This window comes from Balaenoptera ricei, chromosome 3 (genome assembly GCF_028023285.1).
Source record: "Balaenoptera ricei isolate mBalRic1 chromosome 3, mBalRic1.hap2, whole genome shotgun sequence".
Taxonomy (NCBI): Eukaryota; Metazoa; Chordata; class Mammalia; order Artiodactyla; family Balaenopteridae; genus Balaenoptera; species Balaenoptera ricei.
The window spans coordinates 36,714,005-36,728,132 of NC_082641.1; the positions used below are offsets into that span (position 1 = coordinate 36,714,005).

Sequence of the window (14,128 nt, forward strand, 5' to 3'; positions counted from 1 at the left end):
ATATTTTACCTGCACAGCTTAAAAGCTTATTAAAAATATTACTGAGCACATTAACCACAATATTGGGTGCTTTTAGTCATGTTGAGAACAAATTTTTTCTGTCTGAATGCAGTAACAGTTTGGCATTACCCTTATGGCAGCATGGGTGCATTTCTTATAGTCTAGGCTTTCTAGAGTTATTTAGGGACAACATAGGTGGTTTCCTGCAACCAAAACAGAACTTGGTTATTTTCTCTGTGGACAGTCTACTGCCCAAAGGGACTGTTCATTACACAATACATACTGAGTGCTCTCAATATGCCAGGCACTATGCTTGGTAATAAGACTATAAAATAACTTTATGGAGCTCAAGTTCTAGTGGAGGATATAGACCACAAAGAAGTTGGATGATTGAAATATGTGCTCTAAAGGAAGTAAACATGGTGATGTAATAGTAACTGGGTGAGGCCCCTCTGAGGAAGGGATATTTGTGCTGAGACCTGAAGGTGGCAGGGAGCCCATTGTGAGAGGAGCTAAAGAGAGCATTGTGCCCATTCAAATTGCTTACATTACCTCTCCTAACCTACTACACTCTGCTTGCTTTGCTCCATTTTTCTCGTTGTTTCCTCTGTTGCTTCTTCTCTTTTATGTGAAGAGACTGGTCTTTTCAAGAAATCATAAGTTAATTTGAACATTTCTGATTATAGCTGGTATAATCTTGAAGTCTTTTTAGATGTATGGCTTTGTTCTTTCCCAAGAGACAGGTGTAATACATAGCACTTTTGGTGAGCTCATTCCTCTTTTGGTTTCATACACGTTGTAGCATAAATCTTTGGAGATGTTCAAAACAAATGAAAATATCTGGTACATGAGATAGTCCAGATAAAATTTAGTCTTAGCTAAAGTGCTCGATTCTTAGCTTGAAGCAATATTGCCCACATTAAGGTTTTTTGTTTTGTTTTTTTAAGACCTAATTCTCTTTTCATGGTTCTACTGAAAAATACTTGGAGTAGAGAGACTACATAGCAAATGATCAATGTACACAATTCTGCATTAAGTAAAATGAAAAAACTTGATTAATAGTGAATGCTCCACAAGACAAAACAGCAACAACTACAGTTTTATAAAATTTTTTCTCAAATCTGAGATAAGAAATTGTTCAAATTTTTAAAATAGTTCTTTATTAATAAAATACATATTTTAAAATTTACAAGTTAGGTAAAATACCTCCAAAGTTAAATGTCATTTCTCATATAATCATTGTACAGAAGTCATATATATAATTTCTTGGCTTTCTAGTAATTTTTTAGCAGTCACTTGAAATAACATCCTCAAGGTTTAATAATATATGGTAATAATTCCATATTTCACCTTTTAGAGTTTGATAGAAGACAGTCAATATCCTGAAGGATTTCAGAGGTTTTTTTCAATGCCACTGATACACTCTTTTCATTAACTTCTTTTAGCAAGGTTTCTGAAGATTCTGGTTTACAATGATCCAAAGACTGTTCATTTTTCTTGTTAGAAATCTGGCTTAGGACACCACTGTTCTCCAATAATACTAAGTTGCTTAGTTAAGGAGCTTTTTCCCTATATTTTTCATTATAATTGTTTTTAATTCAGAAAGCCTAGCCTTCATATTAAAATATTATTTCTCCATTGGGAGGAAGATCTCTTGGATTCATAATAGAGTTGGGACTTCAGAATTTATCAAGTCTATCCCTTATAGATGAAGAAACTAGTTAAGACTATAAGAGGGAAAGGAAAAGAGAGTATGTATGTCTGTATTTGGATGGAAGTCTGGTGACAGGGAGGAAATAAAAGAATTAAAACCTCAGTAACATTTCTTTAAATGAAGAAGTGGTATGGGAATAAAAAGGGAACCAAAGTAGGGGTGAGAGGAATATAAACAATCTGTGTAGGGTATTTTTAACTTAAAACATCTAGAGTGAAAAGAATCTGTCCTCTGTTACAGAGCTACTTTATTATTTGAATAGGATTATGGAAAAATAACAGGATAAAAGAAATTTAGATGAGTGGGATAGGAATGTACAGAACAAAAGGTTTAATAAGAAAAAGAAGTAAGAGTCCAGTCCAAGCTGGAGATGTAGGAGGTTCCTGAACTCACCTCCTCCCACAAATGTGACACTGAATCTGCAGCTACACACGGAGAAATTCTCCCTGTCAGAAATCCAGGAACTACCCGAGTGACTCCTATACAGAGTGAATAAGAAAACATCCACAATTAAATGGGTAAGAAAGGTTGAGACACACTTTCACTATAAACCCCACCCTTAGCACAACAGGGGGGAACTCACAATTCCCAGCTTCTCCCTGAGGAGTAAAGGGTTTGACCCAAGATCTAATGCTCCAACTTTTAAGACTTCCAAGTGTGGGACAGGCCCCTAAAACTCCTAGCTCTGAGCACACAGAAACACCCATCTCCCAGTCTTTCCCTCAAAGAGGGCTATTTGCATACTTTAAAAGCTTCCAATTTAGCACATGCCTAGGGGCTGAATGTGATCCTCCCTGGAGACTCAGGAGGCTGGCAGATGATATCTCCACATTCTTTCTCTGGCCTACTCAAGGTTGCCGCTATCTCCCTGGAAGGAGCTTATACACAAAAGAAAATATCAATGAAACAAAGAGCTGGGTTTTTTTTACAAAGATAAAATAGACAAACCTTTAGCTAGACTTATCAAGAAAGAAAGAGAACTCAAACAAATAAAATTAGAAATGAAAGAGGAGAAATCACAACCAATACCACACAATACAAAGGATCGTAAGAGACTACTATGAACAATTATAGGCCAACATATTGGACAACCTAAAAGAAATGGATAGATTCCTGGAAACATACTGAATCCAGACTGATTACTAGTAAGGAAATTGAATCAGTAATCAAATACCTCCCAACACAAATGGTTTCATTGGTGAATTCTACTAAATATTTAAACAAGAATTAATACCGATCCTTCTCAAACTCTTCCAAAAAATGGAAGAGGAGAGAATACTTCAAAACTAATTTTACGAGGCCAGGGTTACCCTGACAACCAGAACCAGATAAGGACACTACAAGGAAAGAAAATTACAGGCCAATATCTCTGATGAACATAGATGCAAAAGTCCTCAACAAAGCATTAGCAAACCAAATTCAACAATATATTAAAATGGTCATACACCATGATCAAGCGGGATTTATTCCAGGGATACAAGGATGGTTAAACATATGAAAATTAATGTGGTACACCACATTAACAAAATGAAGGATAGAAATCATATGTCAGTAGATGCAGAAAAACACTCAACAAACTGGGTATAGAGGGAACATACCTCAACATAATAAAGGCCATATATGATTAGCCCACAGCTAATACCATATTCAACAGTGAAAAGCTGAAAGCTTTTCTTCTAAAATAAGAAACAAGACAGTAATGCTCACTCTCAACCCCTTTTATTCAGTATAGTACTGGAAGTCCCAGCCAGAGCAATTAGACAAAAAAGAAGAAATAAAAGGCATACAAATCAGAAGGGAAGAAGTAAAGCTGTCTCTATTTGCAGATGATATGATATTATATATAGACTCTGCTAAAGTCTCCACCAAAAACCTGGTAGAGCTAATAAATTTAGTAAAGTTGCAGGATACAAAATCAATATAAAAAAATAAGCTGCATTTCTATACATTAATAATGAATTATCTGGGCTTCCCTGGTGGCGCAGTGGTTAAGAATCCGCCTGCCAATGCAGGGTACACGGGTTCGAGCCCTGGTTTGGGAAGATCCCACATGCCGTGGAGCAACTAAGCCCATGTACCACAACTACTGAGCCTGCGCTCTAGAGCCCAAGAGCCACAACTACTGAGCGCACGTGCCACAACTACTGAAGCCTGCGCTCCTAGAGCCCACGCTCTGCAACAAGAGAAGCCACTGCAGCAAGAAGCCCACACACCGCAACAGAGAGCAGCCCCCGCTTGACGCAACTAGAGAAAGTCCGTGCGCAGCAACAAAGACCCAACACAGCCAAAAATAAATAAATAAAATAAATAAATTTATAAAAATAAATAAATAATGAATTATCAGAAAAAGAAATTAGGAAAACAATTCCATTTACAATTACATCAAAAAGAATAAAATACCTAGGAATAAATTTAAGCAAAAAGGTGAAAGATCTGTACATTGAAAACTATAAGACATTAGATGAAACAGAAGAAGACACAAATAAATGGAAAGGTATTCTGTACTCATGAATTGGAAGAATTAATATTGTTAAAATGTCCATACTACGCAAAGCAATCTACAGATTCAATACAATATTCAAGGTATTGAACAATACAAAATTCCAATGGCATTTTTCACAGAAATAGAACAAACAGTACTGAAATTTGTATGGAACCAAAAAAGACCTCAAATAGCCAAAGCGAACTTGAGAAAGAAAAACAACGCTGGAAGTTTTCTGATTTCAAACTATAGTAATCAAAGCAGTATGACATTAGCAAAAACCAGAAATATAGATCAATGGAACAGAATAAAGAGTCCAGAAATAAAGTCACATATGTATGTAATGGTCAATTAATTTACAACAAACAGTCAAAAATATACAATGGAGAAAGGATAGACTCTTCAATAAATGATGTTGGGAAAACTGGACCTCTACCTTATACCATACACAAAAATCAACTCAAAATGGATTAAAGACTTGAATGTAAGACCTGAGACCATAAAACCCCTAGAAGAAAACATAGGGTGTAATAAACTCCTCGACATCAGTCTTGGCAATGACTTTTTGACACCAAAAGCAAAGAAAACAAAAGCAAAAATAAACAAGCAGTACTTGTCAAACTAAAAAGCTTTTGCACAGCAAAGAACACCTTCAACAAAATGAAAAGGCAACCTATGGAATGGAAGAAAATATTTGCAAATTATATATCTGATAAGAGGTTAATATCCAAGATATTCAAACAACTCATACAACTCAATAGCAAAAAAACAAAAAACAAAAAACAATTTGATTAAAAAATGAGCAAAGGAACTGAATAGGTATTTTTCCAAAGACATACAGATGGCCAACAGGTACATGAAAAGGTGCTCAACATCACTAATCATCATGGGAAATGCAAATCAAAACCAATGAGATATCACCTCACACCTGTTAGAATGGCTATCATCAAAAAGATAAGACATAACAAGTGTTGGTAAGGATGTGGAGAAAAGAGAACCCTTGTGTACCTCGGTAGAAATATAAATTAGTACAGCCACTGTGGAAAACAGTATGGAAGTTTCCTCAAAAAATTACAAATAGAACTACCATATGATCCAGCAATCTTACTTCTGGGTATATATTCAAAAGAAATGAAAACAGTCTATTGAAGAGATAGCTGTACTCTTATGTTCACTGCAGCATTATTCACGATAGCCAAGATATGGAGACAACCTAAGTGTCCATTGTTGGATGAACAGATAAGAAGATGTGGTACATATACATACACACAATGGAATACTACTCAGCCATGAGAAAGAAGGAAATCCTGCCATTTGCAACAACACGGATGGACCTTGAGGGCATTTTGCTTAGTGAACTAAGCTAGACAGAGAAAGACAAATACTACATGGTGTCACTCATATGTGGAATTTTTTAAAAAGTCAAACTCATGGAAACAGAATGTAGACTGGTGGTTGCCAGGGGCTGGGGGTGGGGAAAGAAGGAGAGGTTGGTAAAAGCATATGAACTTTCAGCTATAAGATGAATAAGGTCTGAGGATCTAATGTATAACATGGTGACTGTAGTTGATAATACTGTGTTGTATGACTGAGGTTTGTTGGGAGGGTGGAAATCAGATGTTCTCACCACCCCCCTCCCCTAGGAGGGGTGGTGAGATAGAGGAGAGGAGGAAGATAGATATGTGAAGTGATATATGTGTTAATTAACAAGATAGGGTGATCCTTTCACAATGTGTATGTGTGTCAGGTCACTATGATGTACTATTTAAGTATCTTATAATTTTTTCAATTATACCTCAATAAAGCTGAAATTTTTTACAAATAATAGTATATAAAAATCCTACAAATTTTAAAAAAGAAAGAAGTCAGAGATAGTTCCCAGTTATAATTTAGAATATAATTATTTAAGTGTGAAAGTCTCCATAGGATATCTTAACCCTAGTTCACTGTCCTTTGCTGAGTTAAACCCAATGAAGAGTACAAATGCTAACATGATGTACCTCCTACAGACAAGATACATCTTAAATTACAATCTTAAATATTATTCAATAAAGCTCTGTAATATATAAGTATGGATTAATATAAAGTACAGAGTCATGAATTAAGCCTACAATGGAAAGGGAGAAATTATGCAGGACAATACATTCTGTTTAAAGGATACAGTTAAACTTCTGTATCTTTTCAAGTTCAGAAGCCACAGACCTGTGCAAAAAAAAACCTCATGCTAGTTGTCTCATTCTTTTATATCCACAATATTTCAAATAAGCATACTTAATTTTTTTTTTCATATAGGTTAGAATTTTTGACATAAGAACCTAGAGGTTAAGAATTCTCTTTATATTGGCTTTATTTAGCAACAAATCACCTTGACTCAACTGATACTTACTGAGTGCCTTTCATGAGTAAGGCAAGTGAATTAAAGTCCTCCACCTCCAGGACTTTTGAATTAAGTATTGAGGTTTGAAGGTAATGGGCCTTCCTGCTACAACTCAGTACTGACGTGGCATATCTTCTACTTTCCTCCTCAAGGTTTACAAAACTTTAAAAACCTACTAAAATCTCATCACTTCTATGAAAGAAATACTCTCTCCTTAGAATTCCTACAGCAGTATGTTAATTAATCATAAACTTCTTTGTAATGCTTTCTCTTGAACTATTTAATTTTCTGATCCTCATACCTAGATAGTTTCTTTGGAGGAGAAGGGATCTTACACATATAGTAAGACCTCATTTATATGGAACTCTTAGGGAATGGATGGTCTCCAGGGCCAACTTTTTATACGATTGAATTAGGTGTGAAAACATAATAACTATTTTCTATTAAATTTCTTCTGGAATAGACTACCTAATCATTTAATTGTTTTCTTAAGCACAGTATACTAAACATTCTCTTCTTGACTTGAAGGGTTAATATATGAACATTAGCCCTTACCATGTTCCATAGAAACAGATATTGGGGCAACTGGTATGGGATAGAAGGCTAAATGTACACAAATCCAGCAGAACCTCTTATGTGTGTGTTCTTTGTGTTTTCCCTCATCACTAGATGAAGTATGAGCAGCGGCACACAACTAGAAAATAGTGTAACTGGACTAGCTCTGCAAAATTAATGAGGACATTCATGCAAACATCTCTTTATTCAAGTCACTAGAATAGTCTTTTCACAGCTCACAATAGGGTATACGACTTGTCTGCTTTACTGGCAGACAATGGACCACACGCAATGGACCACATGCACCTCATCAGCCTGCACTCTTTCCTTGTACTCCAGCCTATGAACGGAGAATAAAAGAGATCTTTCATCATTTTAAGCATCTGTAGTAAAAACCTGGATGTGACTTATTCCAAAACCCGCTGACTCTTCGTCATTGCAAAACACACTCCCCCCGCCTTTTTTAAACATGAGACACATTTTCTGGGTACACCCAGAACCATACAAACTACCTTTAATACTGTCACTCACATGATAAACCAACGTCTTATGAAATATCTCCAGTACTATTTTTTGACAAGCATCCCTATTAAAAAGTTGAACGAGTAAGCTAATAATATAAGGTGAGTTGGAAATAAAATATTGAAATACAATTTAGGTAGCTGTTTATTATGTGATTTCTTCTCTCCCTTCAACCTATCCACTTTGACAAGAAAACAAGAATCACAGTGGAGATGTCTTAGGCTTCGGGAGGGGAATGGAGCTGTTCAAGTGCTGTATCTCCCCTCCCCACTCCTCAATTCCTTTGCCTCCCCTCTGCTCCGCATTGCTTCCACCCATAGCTGCTTTCACCAATCTGTACTTCTCTTACCCCCTCGCTTCTGAGTTTGTCTTGACAGTTATCCTCTTCTAAGCTCTCATATAAAAAGGCTGGCATTTTACAAACTTTGCCAGCTGAGCAATGATGAAGTAACCAGTTTTATAGCCATGCACAATTTCCCTTTCTTCCCAACTATGTTTTTTGCTAGCTATTAAGGCAACTTTTCTGCTCCCAAACTGTAGCTGAAGAGAGGGACCTGGAAAGCTGAATCCTTAAGATATCTGGATATTCAAATAACATCTACTGATTTGATTGTACTTCTTTCTCTAAGGAACTTAGGAAAAGGGGATAAGAATCAAGCTTATTGTTTCTATATTTTTTTCACCATGCACCATGCACTAAGACACCTTACAGCTTACTTTATTCTGTTTATTTATTTATTTGGTTGTGCCAGGTCTTAGTTGCAGCACGCAGGATCTTTAGCTGCAGCATGTGGGCTCTTAGTTACGACATGTGGGATCTAGTTCCCTGACCAGGGATCCAATCTGGGCCCCCTGCATTGAGAGTTCGGCGTCTTAACAGCTGGACCACCTGGTAAGTCCTCTTACAACTTACTTTAATTTAAAGCTTCCTAAATTGTTCCTGATATCCTTCTTTTCCAATATAATCAGATTATACTCTTGCAGTGACACTAACCTTCCTAAGGCTCTTTCTTCTTGTCATTTTTCCATATAGGAACTTGTAATTCCATGAAGTCTGAATTCCTCTATTGATGACAAGGTCTATTCCTGTCCATCAAAGTCACACTACACCCAAGCAGATAAGTGTCTGCTCCATAAAAACTAACTTCTTGGACTTCCCTGGTGGCGCAGTGGTTAAGAATCCGCCTGCCAATGCAGGGGACACGGGTTCGACCCCTGGTCCGGGAAGATCCCACATGCCGCGGGGCAACTAAGCCCGTGTGCCACAACTATTGAGCCTGCGCTCTAGAGCCTGCGAGCCACAACTACTGAACCCACGTGCCACAACTACTGAAGCCCGCACGCCTAGAGCCTGTGCTCCACAAGAGAAGCCACTGCAATGAGAAGCCAGCACACTGCAACAAAGAGTAGCCCCCGCTCAATGCAACTATAGAAAGCCCGCGCACAGCAACGAAGACCCAACACAGCCAAAAAACAAATTAATTAATTAATTTTAAAAAAATTATTAAAAAAAAAAAAAAAACTAACTTCTTACTATCTCCACAAGCCAAAATACCCTTTTTTACCTCTGACCTTGCTTCCTCCCTAAAATGTCGTAATTTCCCTAAATATTCCTTCGAAGCCCAGTTCTAGTCCCCGACACACTGAAGGGCACACAGGAGGGACTGAAATCTTGCTTTATTTGTTGATTTATCAATTAATTTAGGGGAGGCAATTAATATAATAGAAATTATTTAAAAATCAACTTTTTCTGAAAGCTTGTTATGTTAGTCAACATTTTATATCCTTTAATATTACTAAGATAAAAAAATATATATCCTCTAAATTTTTCCATAAAGTTTTCAGGATGAATTTATTACACTAAAAGAGTCACCCATTTTGATATGAAGTTTTCAAATCTTCAGATGAAATATACTGTGATGAATTGTAATAAATGAAATATCCAATTAAAGATAAATTATTTTCCAGATTTAAGCTATCAAAACATCATAGGAGTTAAATATATTTAACTAAGAGAAAGTTTTTTTGGGAAAAAGAGTCAGTTTACCTTTTAACATTTTAATTTTTGAGGATTACTTGGCTCTTCTACACAGATTAAGTTTAAAATAAATACAAATACCAGTTTTCTTCTGGAACAGAAGATGAAGGATGTGTAGGCATTTCTTTCTGGCTAGCCTGGGTCAGTCTTCTGCACCATGATATTACTGTTGTCACATATCTAGATTGAATACATTAAGACAGATATTTGAAAAACGAACTTGTAGAATATTTATAAAAGTATTTAAAAATTGGAAAAATCATTAAGACGGTTTGGGAAAAAAGAATAAAGAAAAAATTCTAAAGTAGGGCAATTTTTTAAATCGTTTTCATTGGAAAAAGAAAAGCAAGTTTTTCTCACTCATCAGGAATAAAATGATTTACTCACATTCATGATTAATAAAGATGAGATATAAGAATCAGAACATAGGTTAACACTTGGATTTCATTCAAAGTTCAAATGTCTAAATTCTCCTTTTAGTTTTTCAAAGTAAAATGAATTTCATTAAATTTTACCATGAAAATGTCTTTACACACAAGACTAAGTGAGCATTTGCTTTCTAAAATTTAAACCAGAACACAGCTATTAATGCACACACACACATCCAGAATTACGTATAACTCATCAAACACACAAAACAAGTATCAAGTTCAATAAAATGAATGATTTGGAGTGACTGGCTGAAATAAATAGTTAATGTTTGCTAAATAGACACTATCTTTTGAGGCTAATTATTCAAACTAGCAATGAATGTTGGAGCATTTAAACCAAAATGCAATAAATCCCAACAGAAAAATAAATTCAAGGGGTAAAAAAAGCAATTGTTTTGTGACCATCCTCAAGTAAAATCACTAACATGTCAAGAACATCACAAGGAGAATGATTATTATAACAAATTACATAAGCCAAAAGAGAAAAAGCATATTCATAAAAAGCTGATTTCAAGAATCTTCTCCATTTTAAGAATAATCATTAGCTAGTTTGTTTTATTTCACTTTACAGAAATATACATAAGTTGAGTTATTTGTGGCTGTAAGCCTTAGTTTAAATTGGTTAGGGGATTAATTAGTTAACTGGTTAACACAGCTGACCACAGTCCAACCTCCACAGCAAGCCAGTTATAACACATTTATTTTGAAAAATCACTAGAATACAAATGGAAATGATTAAAGCTGACCTGATCTATTTAGTTATGCTAGAGACCAATATAACTGTAAACCCTGAAACCTGCTGAGGAATTCCCTGGAGGTCCAGTGGTTAAGACTCGGCGCTTCCACTACAGGGGGCGCGAGTTCGATCCCCAGTCGGGAACTAAGATCCCACAAGCCACGTGGTGTGGCCAAAAAAACAAAAACAAAAACAATGCAGCTACTGAAACCCGCTGAAATGACTTTATGCACATTTTCCACATGGAAAAACTAAAAATATATACAACATTTAAATAATGTTTTTATGCTTCCTCTCTGTCTAAAAGGAAGTTGTTTACTAACATGAAATTATTTTTTTAACTGCTTTCCAGTACCTTTCATATGGTCCAGGGTGTTGAATCTGAATTAACTGATTTTGTCCATCAGGAAAAGTTAACTTACACCAACCTAAATTGAGACCTCGATTTACCTTAAGAAGCAAGGAGGAAAGGTAAGTTTTAGTATTCTAGAACTGAAAAACAAAACCTTCTTTTAAATTAATTTTCAGTAAAAAAAAAAAAAAATAAGAAGTAGATGAATCATTAAAACTTTATTTTGACTAACTTAAAAGTTTTATTTTACATGGGATATGGGTATTATTTAACCACCACCCTTATATAGATAATTATCAAAAGAACAAAAATACTAGTCCCTCTCTCTATAATGAGTTACCTTTATAAAAATGACGATTTGTCACACCTTTCTGATTTCTGCTAGGAAATCCAATGAGATCAGTAAAGCCTCTTGACAGATTTTATACTTTAAAAAATAGAGATACTGTGGTACTTCATTTTCTTTGTACTATTTCCACAGATTAAAAATAAATAAATAAAAAATAGATTTCAGTCTGAAGTATAATTACCTGTCTCTTTTCAATAAGAGAGCTGAAATTCCAATTCATGGTTAGAGTAATGCCATCTAAAAAGACAGCATGTACTTTGTCATCAGAGTATGCAAGAAATCTTCCCACGTTGGGTATGAACGATTCTCTCAAAAGCAAAGGCAGTATATTGCTATCATTTATCCCAGGTACCTAAAACCAGAAAACAAAAATAGCAGGAAAGAGAGTTATCCACTAATAAGATTGAAATGATTAATGAACACTGAGGCAACTTCAGATTCTCATTCAGAAGTTGAATATTGTAGAATCCTTATGGATGTTTTGACTTTTCCAGAAGTGGCTACCCAAAAGAGTCTATTGTAAGCAGATTAAGTACTAATACCTTTGGAAAGTCACCATTCTGCTGAACCTTACATAGAAAATAGACAAAGATTAGGAACTACAGCAACATATAGGTTTATAATCAAAGCAGTATAGATAAGAAATCAAGGTCTGAGAATCACTTCCTCCAAGTCAGCATTAAAAAAAATTTACTTTTACAGTTATGGAAATAGAATGAATACTGTAATATGTTTCAAAATAACTATGTTTTCACATACTTCAAATCCAATAAATTCCCCTGCCCTCCCCCTCTAAGAAAAAAGAAACAACAAACTATATACAGTAAAAGTATAACATAAAAGCCCAATTTTGCAGTGTTTATCTATTAAATGGATTTTTTAAATAAACCAGTATTAATATTACAAAGACTTTCTCACATGACTTAGATGAAAGTAATTTGAACTTATGCGTATGTATACAAATAATAAAGCAATTAAAAATATCTTGCTTTTAAAATAATTTAAGATACCATTTTCCAGCAGCATATATGATAGTTATGGCTTAAAGAAAGCTTCATCTTGGCACAATGCTGAAGAATTCTGTGAACAAGAAAAATACTACTTAAACATTTGCAAATAATGTCATTTTCCAATTCTAGCAACCCATTCTCACCGCTATACAACATTTTGGGCAAGTAACTCATTTCCACAAAAATATGTTTGGACCTCTTTCTTCCTTAAGCCCCTAGAAGGGAACTACTACTGTTGCTTCCCTTTGTGCTAATCTTACATAGTTAAGGTTATTCCTCTAATTTTTAGCAATGAAATGGAGAGGATTTTCAGAATTTGCTCCTTTTTAAGAAGTGACAGATTCACAGCACCTGAAAGGTTTAGCATAGTCTAAGAGTGGTGGGGATGTGAATCAACTGTCCCTAGAAAATCAAATAACCAGTTCTGCTCCTTCAAATCTACTTTAGAAGTTGCTTAAACATAAGTTTATAAAACAAATAATTTAATTCAACAATCCACTTGCATTCCTCTCAGTGCCACAGACTGATTAATGAATTAAAAAACATAGGAACCAAAGAACCAAACTACAGTTCACCTTCTGTTCATTCTCAGAAATTGTTATTACTCCTAGGATAATAAAGAAGTATGAAAATTCAAATGTATCATCAAATCTTCAACTTGATTCCAAGGAACAATAATGATGCCACACTTACCTAGAGAAAAGGCACTTATTTCCTTCCAGCAGTTGCTTGCCATATGCGGATGTTTCTCCATATTTAACTTCAAATTTCAAAGCCAGAAGTACTTTTTTTTTAATAATAATTGGGTTTTTTGTTGTTGCTGTTGTTGTTGTTTTAATCTTTATTTATTTATTTGGCTGTGCCGGGTCTTAGTTGTGGCACACGGGATTTTCGTTGTGGTATGTGGGATCTTTAGCTGCGGCATGCAGGATCTTTTAGTTGTGGCATGCGAACTCTTAGTTGCAACACGTGGGATCTAGTTCCCTGACCAGGGGTCGAACCTGGGCCCCCCTGCATTGGGAGCATGGTAGCCACTGGACCACCAGGGAAGTGCCAAGAAGTACTCTTATAATGACATTGTGATCACTTTATTTTATAAATGATGAGACCAGAAAAGTTGACAGATTTTACGAAAGACATTTCCACTGTACCTACCAATTCTTAATCTTATCCTAACCACTAGAAAATGTATCAAGTTTCTCAGACACATAACACTTGATTCAGTTGAACGTGAAGCACTTACCTGGTTGCCTGTTTAATTAGAGAACAAACAGAAAATGGACTTCCTGGTCTATCTGGAGGAAGGTTATTTACTGAATAAGTTTTCTCTTCTCTCTGAAAATTAGTTTAAAATTTTAAAAAAGATTCAATAATAAATTTTGGCCATTATTACTTAGCTATTTTTTTTCCTTAAAGTATGTATTTATACAGTGAAAAGGCAAGCAGTTATTTTAAGTTAATCAACAGCCCATAAAAGGTAACTTTAAAAGGTATCTTATGATGCTTTTCCATTTTCCCTTTTTTTTTTAAAGTCTAGAATTCCTCCTATCAAAAGTTATCCT

The 14,128-nt window shown here is 35.2% G+C and overlaps 1 protein-coding gene and 1 long non-coding RNA gene across 3 annotated transcripts in view; one reads left to right on the top strand and one right to left on the bottom strand.

Moving 5' to 3' along the window:
* The window catches only part of LOC132362218 (uncharacterized), a 10,369-nt gene extending 1,000 nt beyond the window's left edge, over window positions 1-9,369 (top strand). Inside the window, exons 2-3 of the long non-coding RNA XR_009502302.1 lie at window positions 8,403-8,542; window positions 8,684-9,369. This is a non-coding gene — a long non-coding RNA (uncharacterized LOC132362218). The remainder of the gene's footprint in view (window positions 1-8,402; window positions 8,543-8,683) is intronic.
* The window catches only part of C3H5orf34 (chromosome 3 C5orf34 homolog), a 32,906-nt gene continuing 20,124 nt past the window's right edge, over window positions 1,347-14,128 (bottom strand). Inside the window, exons 7-13 of one of the 2 annotated variants that reach the window (XM_059916344.1) lie at window positions 13,810-13,901; window positions 12,567-12,636; window positions 11,738-11,908; window positions 11,211-11,305; window positions 9,770-9,868; window positions 6,358-6,398; window positions 1,347-1,540 (exon numbers count right to left, since the gene is read on the bottom strand). In XM_059916344.1, coding sequence (XP_059772327.1) covers window positions 1,347-1,540; window positions 6,358-6,398; window positions 9,770-9,868; window positions 11,211-11,305; window positions 11,738-11,908; window positions 12,567-12,636; window positions 13,810-13,901 — 762 coding nt within the window. Of the gene's footprint in view, window positions 1,541-6,357; window positions 6,399-6,993; window positions 7,469-9,769; window positions 9,869-11,210; window positions 11,306-11,737; window positions 11,909-12,566; window positions 12,637-13,809; window positions 13,902-14,128 lie in introns of those variants that run through there. The other variant, XM_059916345.1, reaches the window with a different exon arrangement.